Source organism: Sinocyclocheilus grahami, unplaced genomic scaffold (assembly GCF_001515645.1).
Source record: "Sinocyclocheilus grahami isolate Dianchi unplaced genomic scaffold, SAMN03320097.WGS_v1.1 scaffold370.1, whole genome shotgun sequence".
In the NCBI taxonomy this organism is placed as follows: domain Eukaryota; kingdom Metazoa; phylum Chordata; class Actinopteri; order Cypriniformes; family Cyprinidae; genus Sinocyclocheilus; species Sinocyclocheilus grahami.
In genome coordinates, this window is record NW_015505549.1 from 113,941 (window position 1) to 132,767 (window position 18,827).

General features: G+C 39.2%; 3 protein-coding genes and 1 pseudogene across 16 annotated transcripts in view; 3 read left to right on the forward strand and 1 right to left on the reverse strand.

Moving 5' to 3' along the window:
* The window catches only part of LOC107549352 (SLAM family member 5-like), a 4,515-nt gene extending 3,099 nt beyond the window's left edge, over nt 1-1,416 (forward strand). Inside the window, exon 5 of the mRNA XM_016230400.1 lies at nt 1,349-1,416. Coding sequence (XP_016085886.1) covers nt 1,349-1,416 — 68 coding nt within the window. The remainder of the gene's footprint in view (nt 1-1,348) is intronic.
* The window catches only part of LOC107549386 (transmembrane and immunoglobulin domain-containing protein 1-like), an 11,440-nt gene extending 4,682 nt beyond the window's left edge, over nt 1-6,758 (forward strand). Inside the window, exons 2-8 of the mRNA XM_016230450.1 lie at nt 2,252-2,383; nt 2,812-3,153; nt 3,241-3,528; nt 3,629-3,748; nt 3,837-3,872; nt 4,215-4,247; nt 6,657-6,758. Coding sequence (XP_016085936.1) covers nt 2,341-2,383; nt 2,812-3,153; nt 3,241-3,528; nt 3,629-3,748; nt 3,837-3,872; nt 4,215-4,247; nt 6,657-6,757 — 963 coding nt within the window. The 5' untranslated portion in view covers nt 2,252-2,340 and the 3' untranslated portion in view covers nt 6,758. The remainder of the gene's footprint in view (nt 1-2,251; nt 2,384-2,811; nt 3,154-3,240; nt 3,529-3,628; nt 3,749-3,836; nt 3,873-4,214; nt 4,248-6,656) is intronic.
* A 1,916-nt stretch (nt 6,759-8,674) lies between these two features.
* LOC107549353 (CD276 antigen homolog) lies at nt 8,675-9,972 on the forward strand (annotated as a pseudogene).
* Nucleotides 9,973-10,051: 79 nt separating this feature from the next.
* The window catches only part of LOC107549373 (unconventional myosin-IXb-like), a 34,432-nt gene continuing 25,656 nt past the window's right edge, over nt 10,052-18,827 (reverse strand). For 2 of the 14 annotated variants that reach the window (XM_016230421.1, XM_016230425.1), the window contains 17 exons: nt 18,148-18,266; nt 17,389-17,495; nt 17,127-17,305; nt 16,840-16,947; nt 16,485-16,655; nt 16,320-16,361; nt 16,138-16,249; nt 15,983-16,056; nt 15,702-15,894; nt 15,416-15,544; nt 15,232-15,337; nt 15,014-15,145; nt 14,787-14,910; nt 14,537-14,584; nt 13,670-13,785; nt 13,467-13,594; nt 11,946-13,135 (listed from right to left, as the gene is read on the reverse strand). In XM_016230421.1, the coding sequence (XP_016085907.1) occupies nt 12,711-13,135; nt 13,467-13,594; nt 13,670-13,785; nt 14,537-14,584; nt 14,787-14,910; nt 15,014-15,145; nt 15,232-15,337; nt 15,416-15,544; nt 15,702-15,894; nt 15,983-16,056; nt 16,138-16,249; nt 16,320-16,361; nt 16,485-16,655; nt 16,840-16,947; nt 17,127-17,305; nt 17,389-17,495; nt 18,148-18,266 (2,313 nt within the window). In that variant the 3' untranslated portion in view covers nt 11,946-12,710. Of the gene's footprint in view, nt 11,075-11,945; nt 13,136-13,300; nt 13,363-13,454; nt 13,595-13,669; nt 13,786-14,536; nt 14,585-14,786; nt 14,911-15,013; nt 15,146-15,231; nt 15,338-15,415; nt 15,545-15,701; nt 15,895-15,982; nt 16,057-16,137; nt 16,250-16,319; nt 16,362-16,484; nt 16,656-16,839; nt 16,948-17,126; nt 17,306-17,388; nt 17,496-18,147; nt 18,267-18,827 lie in introns of those variants that run through there. The other 12 variants (XM_016230423.1, XM_016230422.1, XM_016230430.1 and 9 more) reach the window with 12 other exon arrangements.

Here is an 18,827-nt window from a genome sequence, read left to right on the forward strand (position 1 = left end):
TTTTCAGCTCGTCTGCCTGTTCCTGTCATCAGCAGTGACTCTTCAAACTGTTCTTCATCATCTTCATCATCATCATCACAGCAGAATTGTTCACTGGTGTGTTCAGTGGTGAATGTGAGTCATGTGACTCTCTCCTGGTACAAAGGAAACAGTTTATTGTCCAGCATCAGTGTGTCTGATCTCAGCATCAGTCTCTCTCTACCTCTGGAGGTGGAATATCAGGATAAAAACACCTACAGCTGTGTGCTCAACAATCCCATCAGCAACCAGACTCAACATCTGGACATCACTCAACTCTGTCACACATGTGCAGGTACGGCAGCGTGGATATCTTAACATTTATTTACTTAGATGTTCTCTGTTGGTCATGTTCATTTATGTGAAATAGGGGCCCCTCTTAGGGGCCGTTTACACATAACGTGTCTTTGCGTCTAAAAATGTGAGATGCAGCGCTCGGGAATGCTTTTTTTAAAAAGCGCAGCACAGAACCTCTGCCATGTTTCCGTAAAACAAAAAAAGTTGCCACACCAACTTGCCAACGCTTGCCCCACCTCTGGGTCTTCTGATTGGTTCACTGTTTTGTTGATTTTTTTTATTATATTTGATGCTTTTTCCTTTGCATTTCCTTGCATTCGCAAGGTGTCCTGGAAAAACAACATAGAAAGATATTTAAGTTAATTTTTTCAATTTAATTTTAGTGTCAATCGTTTGTCTTATTCTTTGGCTGGAAATATCAGTTGGACTGGACAAAAAAGTGGTGGAAAAATAAATGGTTAAGTAGCTTCTGAGAATCGAATCAGCTGCAATTGTTAAATATTTTCATGCTATTTATATGTATTGCAAACAAAGATTTTAACAAGTATATAAAGCTATTAAAACATTTTTATTGCACAAAAAGAAATTGAAGCTTTGGCTGACACAGATGAAATGAAGATGGTGGGAGATGGTGAATTTTCACTGCAATACGAAGTTTTGATGTGCTGCAGTGGAGATTTGGAGAATTAAACACAGACAGCATAAACCCATTCACTGTCATCGCCAAACTGAATGAACCAAACCATTTTGATGGCACTGTTCATGATGAGACATTCAGAGTACAGCTGGATCAACAAAATGGATTTCTCACAATCAGTGGCATCAGACCCACAGACTTTGTAATTCATAAACTAAATATCTCCAGGAATGGACAAAATACGATCTCCAAACCATTTATCGTCTTGAGGTGAGAAGCTCAAATCATTTCGAATAAAGATCCATCAACACTGAACAAGTTAGATGATCGGAAATGTCCAATTAATCAAACAATAATCTTCCAATGTTTTGATTTTGATTGATTGATTGATTACAGATTCCTCAGAAAACGAAGAGAACGTGCCAGAGATGGCAAAAACCATTGATGAATTGAGAGATTACTGAAAACACTTGTCTGTAGTGACTGTCACATGATCCTTATTTAGAATAACAACTTCTGCTTTTAGGAGCCTTTAAAACTGGTGAAAATGTGTTTGAAATGAACGCTGCATGCTGATAACCTGTGAAAACCAAGGGTTTCTTTTGACTTTACACTAACTTTTTGTTATGTTACAGTCGATATAACCCGTTACCATTTACTCTGACCTGGTTTGTTATGCAGGTTTATGTATATTTGCATGTCTGTTATATTTTATAGTGTTCGGTTTAATATTTTGCTCTGTGTCAATGAACGAAACAATGATATTTGAACGTTTTCTGCTCTCTAGTGGACAATCTAAAAGGTTGCACTGTTTCAAACAGTTGTCATGTGAATAAGAGACGACAATTTTGCTCTGAAAGTCCAATTTCAGCTTCATTAACAACAAAATATGAACGTTTTTATATAACTTTTTAATAATAAAAATTCTTGTCATATGAAATTAATTGTGTTGCGTCTATGTCAAGTGCTGTAAACCTAGGACTAATTGCCTTAGTATGATATTTGAGCAATACCTTGAACTTTAACCTACTGGTGTGGTTCACACACTTTCTAACACCCATTCACCGTCAACGCGTCTGATAGTTAGCGCTGCCTGCAGCTCTGCTGGGTTCTCTATGACAAGTTCATGAATTTACTTACTTATTTTGATCAGATTTAGAGATTTCTCAGCATTTAAGTCAAGAACTTTTAACGTTTCACTAGTATAAACGCCACCTACTGATCTGAAGTCGGTTAAAATATGAGAAAATCACGTGTGAATGTGAAATTATGCAATCGGCTCTGTCACTTGCGGTTTAGCTCGTTTAGAAACTGGTCGAACGCTTTGAGACTCAAAGGAACAGTTGAACAACTACAATGGACAACTTTTACTGATCTTTTACAGAAATATGGAGACGTTTGTTTTAGTTTTCGTTCTGATAATCGTGGACGGTGAGTAGATTTAAATGGCTTTTGAGACATTCACTTTACAATTTTTTTCGAAATATTTTAAATTGATTTGAATATGATGGAATATTGGTAAAATACATATTATTTAAACTCTTTTAATAGAATTTCCAGTTTCTGAGTTAATATTTAGATCTGTTTTGTAGAGCATAAAGTCCAAAAATGTTTGTCTGTCCAATATTCACTACTGCATTATTAACATTACTCGGTATTCAGTGACTTACCTGGCCACCTTTCATTTTGTTGTTCCCGTGTTCACAAAATATTCTTGAACATGTGAAGGTTTGATATCCACACACCGCTCTTTGTCAATAAGGCTGAATAGAGAAGAAAGCTGCAAGAAGAAATGACAAAAGCATCATCAATTCTGACAGTATTAACCTTAAATCTCTCAAACGGTCTCTGTTTGGCAGGTTTGTTTGGTGTTATGGATGAAATACAGTCTGTGTCAGTGACGGAGGGAGATTCTGTCACTTTATATACTGACGTTACTGAAATACAGAAAGCTGATCTGATACTGTGGACGTTTGGATCTGACAGCACTCGAATAGCTCAAATAAACAGAATGGCCAATAGGATCTCATTATATGATGATGTTCTTGACGGGAGATTCAGAGACATACTGAAGGTGGATCATCAAACTGGATCTCTGACCATCACAGACATCACACCTGAACACGCTGGACTCTATGGGTTTTTACAGATCGTTGAAGGAAAAGAAGTCACACCCAAAAAATTCAGCATTATTGTTTCTGGTGAGTCATTTTCTAGATGCATTCGGTTTGATTTCATTGCATTGCAGTATGGATCCAATATAGACCTTATTCTCTCGTGCTTTCCAGCTCGTCTGCCCGTTCCTGTCATCAGCAGAGACTGTTCTTCATCATCATCATCTTCATCATCATGTTCATTGTTGTGTTCAGTGGTGAATGTGGGTCATGTGACTCTCTCCTGGTACAAAGGAAACAGTTTATTGTCCAGCATCAGTGTGTCTGATCTCAGTATCAGTCTCTCTCTACCTCTGGAGGTGGAATATCAGGATAACAACACCTACAGCTGTGTGCTCAACAATCCCATCAGCAACCAGACTCAACATCTGGACATCACTCAACTCTGTCACACATGTTCAGGTACGGCAGCTATTAGCAAATTTTCATAGAACTTATGTTGGTTGGTCACGTTTAAGCACTTTAATACTACATTGATATGGTCTCTCTCTTTCCTTTATAGCACCAGGTTTGTCCGCAGCTCATATAGCACTGGTTTGTGTTTGTGCTTTGGCTGTGGCTGCAGTTTTGTGTGGCATTTACTATTACTGTCAGCGCAAGACGCCTAAACAAGCAGACCCAGGTAGTACGTGTTACCTACAGCAAATTTTACAAAATATAGTTGTGCAAGAAGTTATCAGTTTATTTATAATAAGTCATTGTTTATACAGACCAACCTGATGGAGTGCTTATTAAGCTAAATAAAGTTAAGGTACAATTTAACGTATGTGTACTTACTCTCGAGTTTATGTGTTTGATGTGGCTTTATTCTCAAATATCATTACAAAAAAGTACACGCTAAAGTATTCATATTATACGTAGTTATAGATGACAAAATTACATTTAAATCATGTGATGATTGTTAAGGAGTAGTTCAGGCCAACAATGGCAAGATACTGTATTACTGAATCTCTCTGTGTTTGTGTTTGTCTAAATCCACATTCATAGAGATAGTTGTCTGTGTTTGTTTTCAGAAGACAAATGTGTGTACCTTACTAGACAGATAAAATGGTGTTCTTTAATGAAGTCTGTGATTTTGTTTAAAACAGGTGCAGTTCCTTTGCTAGCTATGGAGCTAAACGGTAAGATATTGTGTGGTAATAAGTTGTTAATATTTCTGATTATTGTCAAGTTAAGCATATTACAACAGCATATTAATCATGTTGTTTTGAAGCTGATTAGCTCAGAAACAGCATAAAATCAAAACTGGCGGGGCAAAATCTGCCAAAAACGTCCAAATTAAGTTATGAAAAACCTTTTTTTAATGTTCTCTGAATGTTTACAAATTCCATTTTTCTTTGTTAGGAGAATATTAAAGGGGTAGTTCAGCCCAAAATAAAAATTCTGTCATATTTACTCATCCTCATGTTGTTCCAAACCTGTATGCATTTCTTTATTCTGTTGAACACAAAAGACAATATTTTGAAGAATGTAGGGAACCAAACAGTTGCCAGTAGCCATTGTCTTCCATAGAATGGGGAAAAAAATACTATGGAAGTCAGTGGCAACCAGCAAATTCATTTTTGAGTGAACTATCCCTTTAAGATAACGTTCCATTTTAAAATTTAGCAAACATTATGCAAATGTAACTTTTGAATGTTTTCTGAAACATTCTGAAGTTTATTTGTGAATGTTCTCTGAACATTTAAAACGTCCATTTTTTTTATGCTTAAAGGTCCCATATTGTCAAAACTGAAATTTCCTGGCTTTTTTTCACGACAAGTGAGGTCTAGGGGCTATTTAACTACCATATACGTTTCAAAACAGTCAGTCCACAGTAAAATGCACACAGCCTGCATAAAGTAGCTGTGATTTTTCACGAACCGTTTTGACTTCCGTAAAAAGTTGACGTCAGAACTACACAGTCACCGCCTTCAGTCACCACCCCGAGCACCGCCCCCCATCCCACTCTCCTTTAGCCAAACCCCCAGACAACATTGCGGAAACATGTCGAAAAGTTTAACTTTAACCACGAAACCAGATCGGCCGACCTGTAACGTTACACTCTCACTCAAAGCATGGACGATCTGACAGGATTGTTACTATGAGGTGATCACATCTAACATGTATAGTAAAGACAAACTCACCGTGTCTATCTAGTCATGATGAAGATGTATATACATTTCAATTTCAGCAGGCAACTATTTTTACAGCTACATTATTGTTCCAGCCACAATTAATCACAACAATGTATATACAATTACAAATGATTATATATAAATCTTCAGCTTGTTGTTTTATACACCTGCACACAGACATTATTTCATACACGACATAATCGTGAGATGCAAGAAACATAGACATATGGCAAGAAATCTGCAGACGCGCCCATAACAACAAAAGACAATACTTTATTGAACCTTTTCTGATAAGAAGTGTGCGCTGCAAACGCAAGCATTATTGACGATCGTTTCTGTCCAGTCTGCTCGTTTTATCGCGTTTAACCTATTACGTATTACGTCAATTCTGGCACCCAGCATCACAACAAGATGATATTTTAAGCTCCTTATGTAGCAGAATCTGCGCTGGTTTGAATGGGCCGCCTCCAGTTTCCCCTTTGTTTTGCTGCCTCCAGCTAGCGCTGTGACGTCGCTGACCCTAGTTACCTGTGGTTGGCCTGGCCGTGCGTCACACAACAGAACACAACAGGCCAATCAGAAGAGAGGCTCATGAATATTAATTAGACAGGCCAAAATCGACCTGTTCTCAGCAGAGCTCCTGAGAGAGGAGCTGTAAAAATATATTGAGATGGTTTTTGGTACTTATACCGCAAATATATATTCTTAAGGACATCAAAACCTCAAATAAATCTCCAGAAAGGTGTACAATATGGGACCTTTAAAAAGCATTTTTTTCCCTTGGTTATGAGAATGTTAGGGAAAACATTACATTTGATAATTTAGCAAACATTAAGCAAATGTTACTTTTGAATATTCTTTGAACCATTTTGAGTGTTTAAAATACATTTTCTTTTAAATCTTAAAAAAAAAAAAAGTTTCTTAATTATGAGAATGTTAGAGAAAACGTTACATTTTATAATTTTGCAAGCGTTAGGCAAATGTAACTTTTAAATGTAAACTCTAAATGTTTGAAATGTTAAATAAAGTGTCAAGACAAATGATAACTAATAAATCGAATGTTTCAGAAAAACGTTCCATGAATAATGCGTAGATAATGTTATTAAAGACCAGATAACTTTGAATGAACATTCTATTATTGTTACTGGAAGAACACTTTGAGAGGAACTTGCCAGAACATAAAGTTCTGAGAATGTTCCCTGTTAGCTGGGTATGAACCACCAGGTGAGGCTCAACAGATAACAGGAGGAGCTGGTTATAGATTATCTTCAGGTGAAAGGTGTGACTGAGACACAGCGTGGGTTGTAGGAAACACGTGAAACTCCAAAACCGTTCACACTTTAGAATAAATCCACTGTTTTTTTAGTATTATCCATAACGGATATACCATAACTGTGCATACTAAATCTGCAGACAGGGACGTGTCTATTCAGAAAGGAGATTTGCCAAATAGTAAGTTACCGAGTCGTTTCGCTGTTCCTTTCAGAAATCAAACAGATGGTTTGAACATTTAGAGCTACATTCATTCACTTTGCTGACACTTTTATCCAAAGCAACCTAAACGGTTCATCCTAAGTAGGGAGCGACTTGGAGAAATGCTGCATTGCACAGCTATCAAATTGCTAGTGAAGATACCTGGAGAGATCCATCTGCGAGGTTCAGTTTGATAGTGTTGAAGGCTGCATCAAGATGGATAAACAGGGCTTCGTCGTGGTCGTTCTATATGAGAGAAAAAAGTAAACGGAGTAAGATAAATATGGCGCTACCTGACTACGGTCTATAGAGGAACCTTAAATTCAGAATAAAGCTGAAATGATCCCCAGTGTGTGAAAACATGAGTAAATGAGGTGATGGTGAGATGTTTCGAACGAGTCAAGCAAGGCTAAAATTGCTTCGAAGTCTGTGACGACAAACTAACCCAAAACTACAACATGAGAGTAGAAAGTAGAGTGATGTATTAGGCATCACAAATAATGAGAGGAGGTGAAACAAGCAAGACTTTCACTTTACAGAGAATCAAGGGTCGATTTTTTAAAAAACCCGTTTGTCTCTAAGAGAGATGATGCTGTTTTTTACGGCTTATACACGCACCGACGCTAAAATGACTTTCTCAGTTCAAACTGCATGATGTAACACTTTTTGACTTTCTCAGTTTGTATAAATCCACATGGGATTCAGAATATAATTTTTTATCCACAGTAATTTTACACTTGTCTAGTACAAATATGTCACTTTGTTTCATAATTACAGTGAAAATGGAAGTGGAATGTGACAACATGCCCCGTAGGTGGGGTACATTGTAACATCTGAGGGGCACGTTGTAACATGACCATATGACAGCTTAAAATGTTATCTGATCGCATGAAAAAAAAATACAAGACAAACTAAAATATTTTGTTAATAAAATAAAATAAAAATCTTTTTCAAATAAAATAATGGCGTTTTTTAAGAATTAAAAATAATCTGATTTTGGAGTTTGACAACGAACACATTGCAATCATGCTTGGGACGGCCCACATAAATGAGCAAAAATGCTTTACATGTCTTGAAATAATAATTTCTAAACATTAAACATTGACTGTCAGTCTTTATTCACCTGTTTCTCATTAAAATGTATTAAAGTAAATAGTGTAAATTACATAGCTAATGTCATAGAATAGCACATTGTAACGCAGTGTTACAACGTGCCCCATCTACGCAACTGGAATTTAAAACCAGTTAGTGTCTTCTGATAGTAATCAAAGCATTAAAAAAAACTATCTGAACTGATAAATAACAGATTGGAGATTAAAATAATAGCAGATTTGTCTCATTTTAAATGAATAATAAAAACTGAGATGAAAAATTTACGCAAGCCACGATTTAAATTTTATTATGGTCAAATAAATGTTCAGCGATATCTTCAAAAGATTTTAGAATTTTGGCGCACGTTTGTTTTCTATATAATGTTGATGTGGTAACTAATAAATACTGTAAATGTTGTTATGCTAGCATGTGGAAATATTCAAACCACGTGTGTTACAACTATCTCACGTTAGTTTGTACGAACCCTGTTATACGCTTTTCATAATTGTTGATCAGTTAGAAATTAAAATGTAATTGTTCAAACATGTGTAACTGTTCAATAATTCAATGTTGTATTTAAAAAGAAAAATATCAAATCATAAAAATGTGGTGTTTATATTAATTTTACAAATCTAAATTAACAGGCTATTTCAAATCATATTTTTGATGAGATGTCTAGTCATTTTTTTTGTATAAAAAATAAATGCTTAGAAAACAAGAGATGGCCAGTCAATTGGAGTAGTCTATTTGTGTATTCTACGCAATTACACAGTTTTGCTTCATGGTTATGTAATGGCACAATGACATTTAGCAACAAACTGTTAGCAACTTCCCTTAAAAAATTAGTTGACAACAGTGACTATGTGATGGATTTGAAAGTAAGCTTCACTTTTGTTGCATGCTGACAGGATAGTACTACGTTTTGTTGTTGTTTTTGTCTCCCAGCATAACTTTTCTTCATGGTTTACAGGTGCTGTTCGTACTGTTAACAGGTTCAGGTAAGAACAGAGCAAAGACTGTCCAAAGGTTTGAGATCACTAGTGAAAATTATTTTACATTGTAATTTATGCTTGTTTACATTTTTCATTGCAAACTATCAGCTAAACAGTTTTAGTTCAAGTTTAAATAGATACATGAAACTGAGCATCTTCAATGACTTTCTGACTCTGTACAAAGAGTCACAATCAACAGCACTCATTTTCTTAGATTTGATATTAACAACAAATCTGATTTTCAATGCTGACTGAAACTTTTGGACCTCACAGTAATAGTCAATAATTAAAGTTACGTAACTCTACACTCTAAAAAATGTTGGGTTAAATACAACCCAGTGCTGGGTAAAATAGGGACAAACCCAGCAATTGGGTTAAACATTTAACCCAACCGCTGGGTCAAAATAACCCAGTGCTGGGTTTGTCCCTATTTTACCCAGCACTGTGTTGTATTTAACCCAGCATTTTTTAGAGTGTATAAGAAGAGTAATGTTTTCTAGACTCTCTGCGTCAGGTAGTTGAAGGCACTGAAGGAGACTCTGTCATCTTGAAGTGCAGTCACAGACGTATTGAACTTGAAGAAAAACATCTGACAGTCCACTGGAGACACAACGACACCAGGAATGTTTATGATATTATCCACGGAAAAGTTTCTATAAAAGGAACAGGACCCAGCGTAAAAGAACAGAGCAGAAGTTTTACCTGAGGAGCTAAAGAGGGGCCGTGTCTTTCTCAAACTCACCGATCTTCAGCTCTCTGATGGAGGAACGTACCTCTGTTTTGTCCCAGCTCTGGGAATTGATCACAGTACACAACTGTTGGTCAAAGGGGTGTTGTAATAACTCCTAATATTATACATTTTGAGTTTCTGTGTGCTTGTAATCATCACAGTAGTTCTAAATAGTCCAACATGTTCTACAGTGTTATATATTTTGCATGCCAGAAAATGCACATATTTTGGTCACCGCATATTAACTAATAGTTTTATTTTTTCCCCCCCACAGAACGACTATAAATCAAATACACAGCAGATCAAATAAGAGGCCATGGTACAGGAACAAGGCTGGGAAGGACTCTGCACCTACTAATTCCTTTATCTGGATTCATTCTGCATTTTATTTGAAAAGGCCTTTCTGGACGTTCTTATTGTAGAACAAGAAGAGCAAGAGTAGATGGTCAGTGGTATCTCCGGAGCAAAAGGGAAGCCACAAAGAATTATGGGTAAGAATCAGGAAAAGCACACAGGTCTGCGGCCAGTACAAACTGTATTGTAGGAAAATAATTAGTTTCATTTCTCCATTAAATGCAAAAAACATCACTGAGGACTCAAAAACAGCGATACTTGTAGGCACATTCAGTCCTCGTGATGCAAAACGTAATTTACATCATAGACATCCAGCCGGCATTCTTTCCATACTTTTCATTCAATAGCATTCGTAACTCTTCACTTTAGTATTAAACACAATGGCTTGGCCACTAACTGTATTTAGTCCTACACAAAGCTATAGTCTCCTATTGTTTATCAAAATGAAAAAAAAAAAATGTTCAGAGTTATTCCGGAAAATTGCATTCGGTTATGGCATTCTGGTCCAAGAGGAAAGTGGCTAGTGCTGCATCCTTCCCCCTTCTAGACAAAACTTGTCCATTGAGTTCTTGTGCAGGAATTGAAGGAGGATCTACAGCTTTAAAGTCCATTTAAGATGAACGAAGCCTTGGGTGTACAAATAACTCTGTCCTCAAAACACCACCGAGGGATCACTCCTCATGATTGAATTCTTTTTTTCCTCTTCATTAAAGACACAAAGGTTCAAGACTGTTTTCTTGATGCTAAAAAAAAAAAAAAATCAAGCATCAAGCATTGACGCATGTCAACGCCTAAATGCCACAAAAATCTGAGTCTTAAAAAAAGTCTCTTTAAAAATCCAATATATTATTAGTATGGAAAAGTGCTAGGTGAGACAATTCTCTTTATCAATCACTACGAATTGTTCTTTCGAGAGCAGGCAGCTTTGCAACTCAAACCTTGTCCTTTACGAAAGCAATGTCCGGGTCTGAGAAACGTCTTGAGGAGGTCTGGAGCTCCTGTGCGCTGGAGGTGTCTGAGGCTGTAGGTGAGAACGGGAAGAGGAGCTCTGTTCCAGCGGCGATGTAGAGAGACTGGATGCTGTCTTTGCGGCGGCCGGGTTGCTCGCGCCGCTGGACGAGGGTGAGGGACTGGGCTTTGCGGGGAGGGAGGGACTGTGCAGCCGGGTGGCACAGGACTCCTGGGGTCAACTTGACCGTTTTGGGGATGATAGAATAGATACATGAAACTGAGCATCTTCAATGACTTTCTGACTCTGTACAAAGAGTCACAATCAACAGCACTCATTTTCTTAGATTTGATATTAACAACAAATCTGATTTTCAATGCTGACTGAAACTTTTGGACCTCACAGTAATAGTCAATAATTAAAGTTACGTAACTCTACACTCTAAAAAATGTTGGGTTAAATACAACCCAGTGCTGGGTAAAATAGGGACAAACCCAGTTTCCCAAAAAAGTTTCTATAAAAGGAACAGGACCCAGCGTACAAGAACAGAGCAGAAGTTTTACCTGAGGAGCTAAAGAGGGGCCGTGTCTTTCTCAAACTCACCGATCTTCAGCTCTCTGATGGAGGAACGTACCTCTGTTTTGTCCCAGCTCTGGGAATTGATCACAGTACACAACTGTTGGTCAAAGGGGTGTTGTAATAACTCCTAATATTATACATTTTGAGTTTCTGTGTGCTTGTAATCATCACAGTAGTTCTAAATAGTCCAACATGTTCTACAGTGTTATATATTTTGCATGCCAGAAAATGCACATATTTTGGTCACCGCATATTAACTAATAGTTTTATTTTTTCCCCCCCACAGAACGACTATAAATCAAATACACAGCAGATCAAATAAGAGGCCATGGTACAGGAACAAGGCTGGGAAGGACTCTGCACCTACTAATTCCTTTATCTGGATTCATTCTGCATTTTATTTGAAAAGGCCTTTCTGGACGTTCTTATTGTAGAACAAGAAGAGCAAGAGTAGATGGTCAGTGGTATCTCCGGAGCAAAAGGGAAGCCACAAAGAATTATGGGTAAGAATCAGGAAAAGCACACAGGTCTGCGGCCAGTACAAACTGTATTGTAGGAAAATAATTAGTTTCATTTCTCCATTAAATGCAAAAAACATCACTGAGGACTCAAAAACAGCGATACTTGTAGGCACATTCAGTCCTCGTGATGCAAAACGTAATTTACATCATAGACATCCAGCCGGCATTCTTTCCATACTTTTCATTCAATAGCATTCGTAACTCTTCACTTTAGTATTAAACACAATGGCTTGGCCACTAACTGTATTTAGTCCTACACAAAGCTATAGTCTCCTATTGTTTATCAAAATGAAAAAAAAAAAATGTTCAGAGTTATTCCGGAAAATTGCATTCGGTTATGGCATTCTGGTCCAAGAGGAAAGTGGCTAGTGCTGCATCCTTCCCCCTTCTAGACAAAACTTGTCCATTGAGTTCTTGTGCAGGAATTGAAGGAGGATCTACAGCTTTAAAGTCCATTTAAGATGAACGAAGCCTTGGGTGTACAAATAACTCTGTCCTCAAAACACCACCGAGGGATCACTCCTCATGATTGAATTCTTTTTTTCCTCTTCATTAAAGACACAAAGGTTCAAGACTGTTTTCTTGATGCTAAAAAAAAAAAAAAATCAAGCATCAAGCATTGACGCATGTCAACGCCTAAATGCCACAAAAATCTGAGTCTTAAAAAAAGTCTCTTTAAAAATCCAATATATTATTAGTATGGAAAAGTGCTAGGTGAGACAATTCTCTTTATCAATCACTACGAATTGTTCTTTCGAGAGCAGGCAGCTTTGCAACTCAAACCTTGTCCTTTACGAAAGCAATGTCCGGGTCTGAGAAACGTCTTGAGGAGGTCTGGAGCTCCTGTGCGCTGGAGGTGTCTGAGGCTGTAGGTGAGAACGGGAAGAGGAGCTCTGTTCCAGCGGCGATGTAGAGAGACTGGATGCTGTCTTTGCGGCGGCCGGGTTGCTCGCGCCGCTGGACGAGGGTGAGGGACTGGGCTTTGCGGGGAGGGAGGGACTGTGCAGCCGGGTGGCACAGGACTCCTGGGGTCAACTTGACCGTTTTGGGGATGATAGGGCAGCGACGCTGGAGCTGAAGCCTGGGAGAAGACAGTGAAGGAAGAGAGCAGCTGTCAGCCCCTGTGCTGCCTCCTTGGGCCAGCGCGACAGGCTTAGGAAGGCAAGCTGGTTTGGATAATCTTGGCACTACGATTGTTTGTCCTACAACAGGGAAACAGAACCAATCAACCCCAAAAGCAGAAGAAAGCCCAAAGCAGAACCCAAGACATGCCACCAACAGTCGTAAAAGAAAGGCAACATGCAGTGTCTTATTCCATCACCGCAAACATGCACATAACAAACATTTGGGTTAGATGGGATCACAACCTGCTACAGAGCGGATGGCACCGCCACCCTCTTTAAATGCGCCAGGAGCATCCCGTCCAGACCTGCACCACACACAACAAGGACAGGACCCACACATGGGTGACTACTGCAGAGGAAAAACAAAGGACTGGTCCAAAACAAAGGGAGTCTGTACCTTAATACTGACCTTCCGTGTCTGAACAGACCGCTCGCTCGTCCAAAAGGCTCTCAGAGCTGACAGATGCCTCCGAGTCCAGGTTCTCCTGGTCAGAACCGGGCTGTTCTAGTTCAGGTAGCCTGCAGGCAAGGTCCTCTCTGGAACATAAACCAGAAAAAGGCGTTCAAGAGTCATGCAAGAGTACTTGTGAGATTTCTTCTACATTTACATACTTTTCTTGCTTGATGGACTCGATCTGCTCCATCAGACTTCGCTCAACTTCTGTATCTGAATCCAGGGGCTCATTCTCAGGTACAGCACAAAGGTCGGAAGCTGGCTTCTCCCGAACCTAGAGTCCAAACAGATACAAACTTCAACTCAAGGAGATCGACAGATCCAAGCTTTTTCCCATGTTGCCACAAAAAAAAGGAAACACAGAAAGACAGGAGGTTCTTCAGTGAAGGGACTACAGTAAACATTTTCATTGGACTCAAGTCTGCCCCCATGTGGTTAGTCTATGAAGTAAAAAGGGGGAAGTTGTAATTCTTCAAGTGTGGCACAACGATCCCTTGTGGAGTGAAACTGAGGAGTGCTAGAAATGTGAGAAAGGTGAGTCAAGTCTTGAGGAAGAGAAAAGGTCTACAGGGAAAGAATTTCAACCACTTGGATGGATGTTATATTTCATTGCGGAACTAAACACAATTAAAGTCTGTAAGTTGCCATGGCATGAGTTTCAAAGGTTTGTAGAAATCAAATACAAAGGTTAACAGTCAAGCCTGACTGCTTATCTTTCTGCATTATAGTCTGTGTTCATACAAACAAAAAAACATCACAGAATGCCCCTATTGCTTAATATTCAGCAATTTACTTTGCGTAGCTTTGAAATTCATGCCATTCACTGCAATGACCACCCAAAACCAGCACACATCTACACCGACATCCACCCGACACCCTTGTCTACAGGTCTAAATGTCTACAGATCTAAAATAACACTAACACATGCAGTGGTTTGAGTTAGTATTAGTAAGGCATGACTTGTACACTGCATGCATGAACATGCCAAACTACTGTGGTTCACAATACCACAGGGACATACGTACCGCCACTTCTTTGTAAGGAGTGATAAATCTGAGAGGTAAATGCCAGCACTACAGAGACATAAAAACGAGAAGCAAAAAAAGTGTAGTGAAAATTACTCTGTAGGTGCCTTGTGGAAAGTTGCGGACTGTTGATTGTTCAGGGGGCAAAATATGGACATTTTTCACAGGCACCTGGAAACAAACCACTTTCCAATAATGATACAGCAATGCTAGAAGACTTTCTGCTAAAGGACAGGTAGGTTGAGTGTACCGTGTTTTGTCTTTTTAGCTTGAGTTGATTGACAGCCAGTGCCTCAGCGTATTCCAGATGCTCGATCTCCTCCATTCTCTCATTGTATCTCCGGATTTGTTCGTTAAGTAGAATCTCCACACAACTGAGCAAAGTAAAGTTTCAGTCTTGAGACTTCATTCACTTTAAAACAACACATTGTTCTTAACAACACTCTCTAACTTGCAGTGTGGATATGAAGCCCTTACATGGTGGTTTTGGCGATGTCTTTCATACTCATGAGCGGGTCGGCGCTGTCCGGACAACGGAGAATGCAAGGGGCAAAAACAATGGCCAGAGAGTTTGGCGTCATCCGATTGCTCTTCTCCTCCTTTGCAACCCTGAAGTGACACCAGATCGTTAACTTGATGGCTACATGGTTTTGCATCAACAGCATTTGTTACGGACTGCATGTACTCATCTGTACCTGACAAGATGGAAAACGAGTCTCTCCAAGGTGTTGAAGTTGGCCGCTGGAAGCTGTTCCAAAACTTTGTAAATGGCTTGCAATTGCTCTTGCTTCTCAGGCAGTTCTATGAAAGACAACAAAAGAGTTACAGCATGTCTAAGGGCTACCAAAAGGACAGCAGAAGGGTGTTGTGGGGACCAACCTATTGCACGGAGGAAGTCGTTGTAGTGCGTGAATGTCATAAGAGGTTCAGGCAACTCCCTTAGCCACTGTTTGACCAGGCCAGTGACAGCATGGATGGGGTAATCCTCAAGATAAACATTCTCTGGGCCTAAACAAACATGCAGTCATTAAACATGGTTATTTAACAGAGTTATCAGAGTGTGCAGGATAAGCTACAAAAAGTCCCCAATATGACTCTGTGAGACTACAGAGAGGTCGTCTTCCCAATGTGCCATTGAGTTCTGGTAATATCCATGATACCTCACCTGCTTCCAACAGCTGGTGTAGCTCCTTCATGCGATTGGCTGAGCCGGACTTCCTGTAAATGCCCTCGGTGTACAGGCCATTCATTTCCACGTGTTCCAGCATTATCTCCAGAACAATTGGCACAGGGGTCTTGTTGTTGACCAGGTGGCACACACGAACACCAAAGTGCTGTGATCCTGGTTCATCATCACACTAGACCCACAGCACACAAAGGTCGACCAATTGAACAAGATTTCGAAATGACTGCTTCTCCAAAATGCTTAGAAGATTGGATTCTTACCTTCTTAGAGCAGAAAGCAGAGCAGTCTATGACAATTTTACAAATGCACTTCTTATGGCAAACCATTTTGCAATCTGAAACAGAAATTACTCATCATACAATGTTCTCAGCCTGAATGAAGGCAAATCCATAGGGCACGTATCAGAGATACTCACAACTGCACATGTAGGCCTTCTCCATACCCCAGATGTAGGAGGTGCACTGATCACAAGACTGCATAATGTTGACTTGGTAGTGCGTAAACACATGGTCCAATGGATTCTCCAACTAAATTCAGACAAAATGCTTAGATTTCTTCACAATTCACAAAGCAGAGTCAATATGAAAGGATACTTACGCCCTTATCCTTCTTCCTTCTCATCTTATGACCTTTGGGGGGCTGAGACAGAGTTTATCCAAGGTAAGTCAAAAGGATAACAAGCATTCAAATGATAAATAACAACTACCATTTAAATCAGATAATGAAAGTCTAGAGGGTAACAGGCCATGCATGAACTTTCACCTTGGCTGGTTCGGCCTCTTCTTTTTTGATCTCCGCTCTAATGAAGCCGTCCAGAACTGACTGGAAGAGATTGACCACCAGTGGTACCTCACCTTTCTGCTTTTCTCCAGCTAGACTGATCACTTTATTGTGGTAGCTCTTCATCAAAGCCTTATACCCAATTTGTGGCTTCTGTTGGTGAAGAAGAAGAAATTAATAACCTGAACTACAAGTTTCTTTTAATGCCCATAATTCATCTTGACTTAGCAAACCAACAAGTTAGTGTTATGGCATCACAGATAGGACATGGCATATTTGGTCTATACTGTAGTGTTTGGGTTGTAGTTTTAGGGAGTGTTGTATTAGCTCTACTCACAGAGAATGAGTACATCCCCTTGATGTTTTCTCTGAACTGCATAGTGGCAGTAATGAAGATGTGTTCTGTTCCTGAAAGCTGCTTTCCCCTTGAGCGCAGATCATTCACCTACAACACACAAGAGAAAGAATAAGTCTGAGAGAATGCAAAGCTTGTCAGAAATAGTATACATTATAAACACGACTTAACACTCTTCAATCACTCATCAATTGATTGCACAACTATGCATAACCACACAATCAACTAAAAAAAGTTAAACATCTTGCAGTCCTATCTATTCTTTAGACCTGATTGCCCAGGAATTCGTCAAGGTGGCGTAGCTCATTCGCATTGGTGATCACACGGTTCAGCGAGGAGTTGCACTGCTCAGAGGCCCGAGTTGTTGAGTGACTGATCATGATGCTGGCCGTCCGAGCGGGTCGACTCGCATGAGGCTTTGAATTGTGTGAGCGTGATGGAGAAGTTGCTATTAAAAAACACAAAAAAACAATAAATGGAGGAAAAGTATGATGATCTAAAAGAATCGGATGCTGTCTTTGCAGAATGTACCTTCTTTTTGATCCAAAAAGGAAGCTAGGCTCAGGTCTCCATCTTCCGGGGTCTGAGCTTCTTTATGGGGACGCTTCTTCAGAATCTTTCTGAAAAACCCTGTTGTCCTGTTGAACAAAAATGCACCATTGCATAAAGTTAGTTGCAGCAAGTTTTGCATTTTATTATTAATAATATCCTAACAGCATGCTGGGAGGTCCCATTAGGCAAAGGATTTCACTATCAAAACATTGAGATCGCACACCTCCACACAGATTATGAAATTTCAGGATTCTCCCTTTTCTCATTGCAGATGCTTTGTATCTATATAAGGGAGTCTGTAACCTATGCCAGGAGTCAGACGTATGAGTCGGCACTGCTGAGGTAAGCCAGGGGCCGTATTTTCCCACAAGTACCAGTGAGTCAGATTTGCTGTGTGACCACATTCTAATACAGATAAGAATGTGCATTTTTTGGATGAGTCAAAACGCTCTTTACTTTTGAGAAAGACAGTCTTGCAGATAAAGCAAAGGCATGAAACAGTCTACGCAAATATGTGAAATATCTGTAGCCATGCTCAATTTCACATATTGTTGCATTGAGAAATGGGTCAAAATGCAAGTCATAAGACAATGCATTTAACATAACATTCTCAAGGGATGCTGCAGAGGATCTTAGATTAAACTGCTCTCTTCTACAATCTGTTCTGTCTTGGCTAAGCAACGGTTTGACAACACCAGAAGGTAGCTAAACTGATAATACTGGTAGGTGGGACTGTACCTCTCTGGGGTCGACGGCTGGACAGGTGATACATCTTGCAGGCTGTGGCTGTCATGAACTTTTTCCTTCAATGTGCTGACCTTCGCTCTTTCAGGACCAACCTCAGTGCTGGACTGTGTCTACACAAAAGTTTATGAGCACAGCAAATGTCTTAGTTTTATGCAGCACAGTATAGTGTACAGTAACATAACCGTTTCTGCTGATTAGATAATGGCATAATGAGTAGCCTGTCACACTGTCAAGGAGAAAATTCCTTCTTCCTGTGTAGATAACACCTTAAAGGAAGCTAAAGTGGGTAAATGCTTCACTTTATTAATCCCAAACTGAGTAATTAAAAAGTACGACGATTATTTACTTGGAAAAAGTGTCAAGAATTGTTGGAAAGAAATAAACCAGAGTCTGAAATTGTCTAACATTGCATTTTGAGATTTCAGTTTGTTATCCCTAAAGTCCAGTTTTAAAGGCCATTGAGCTTTCAGAATTCACAATGAAGGAAGTTTTAGCCAATAAGATCAAGCTCTACTGTACTGTGTTGGCATGACAATAGGTCAGTACAGCACAGTATTTGAAATTTTGCAAAAGTGTCTGAAAACTGTGCATACTGGATAACAAACAGACTAAAGGCCTTCACTCTGCACCAGTATAATTTATTTTTCCTTAGCACAAGTTAATCCACCAGG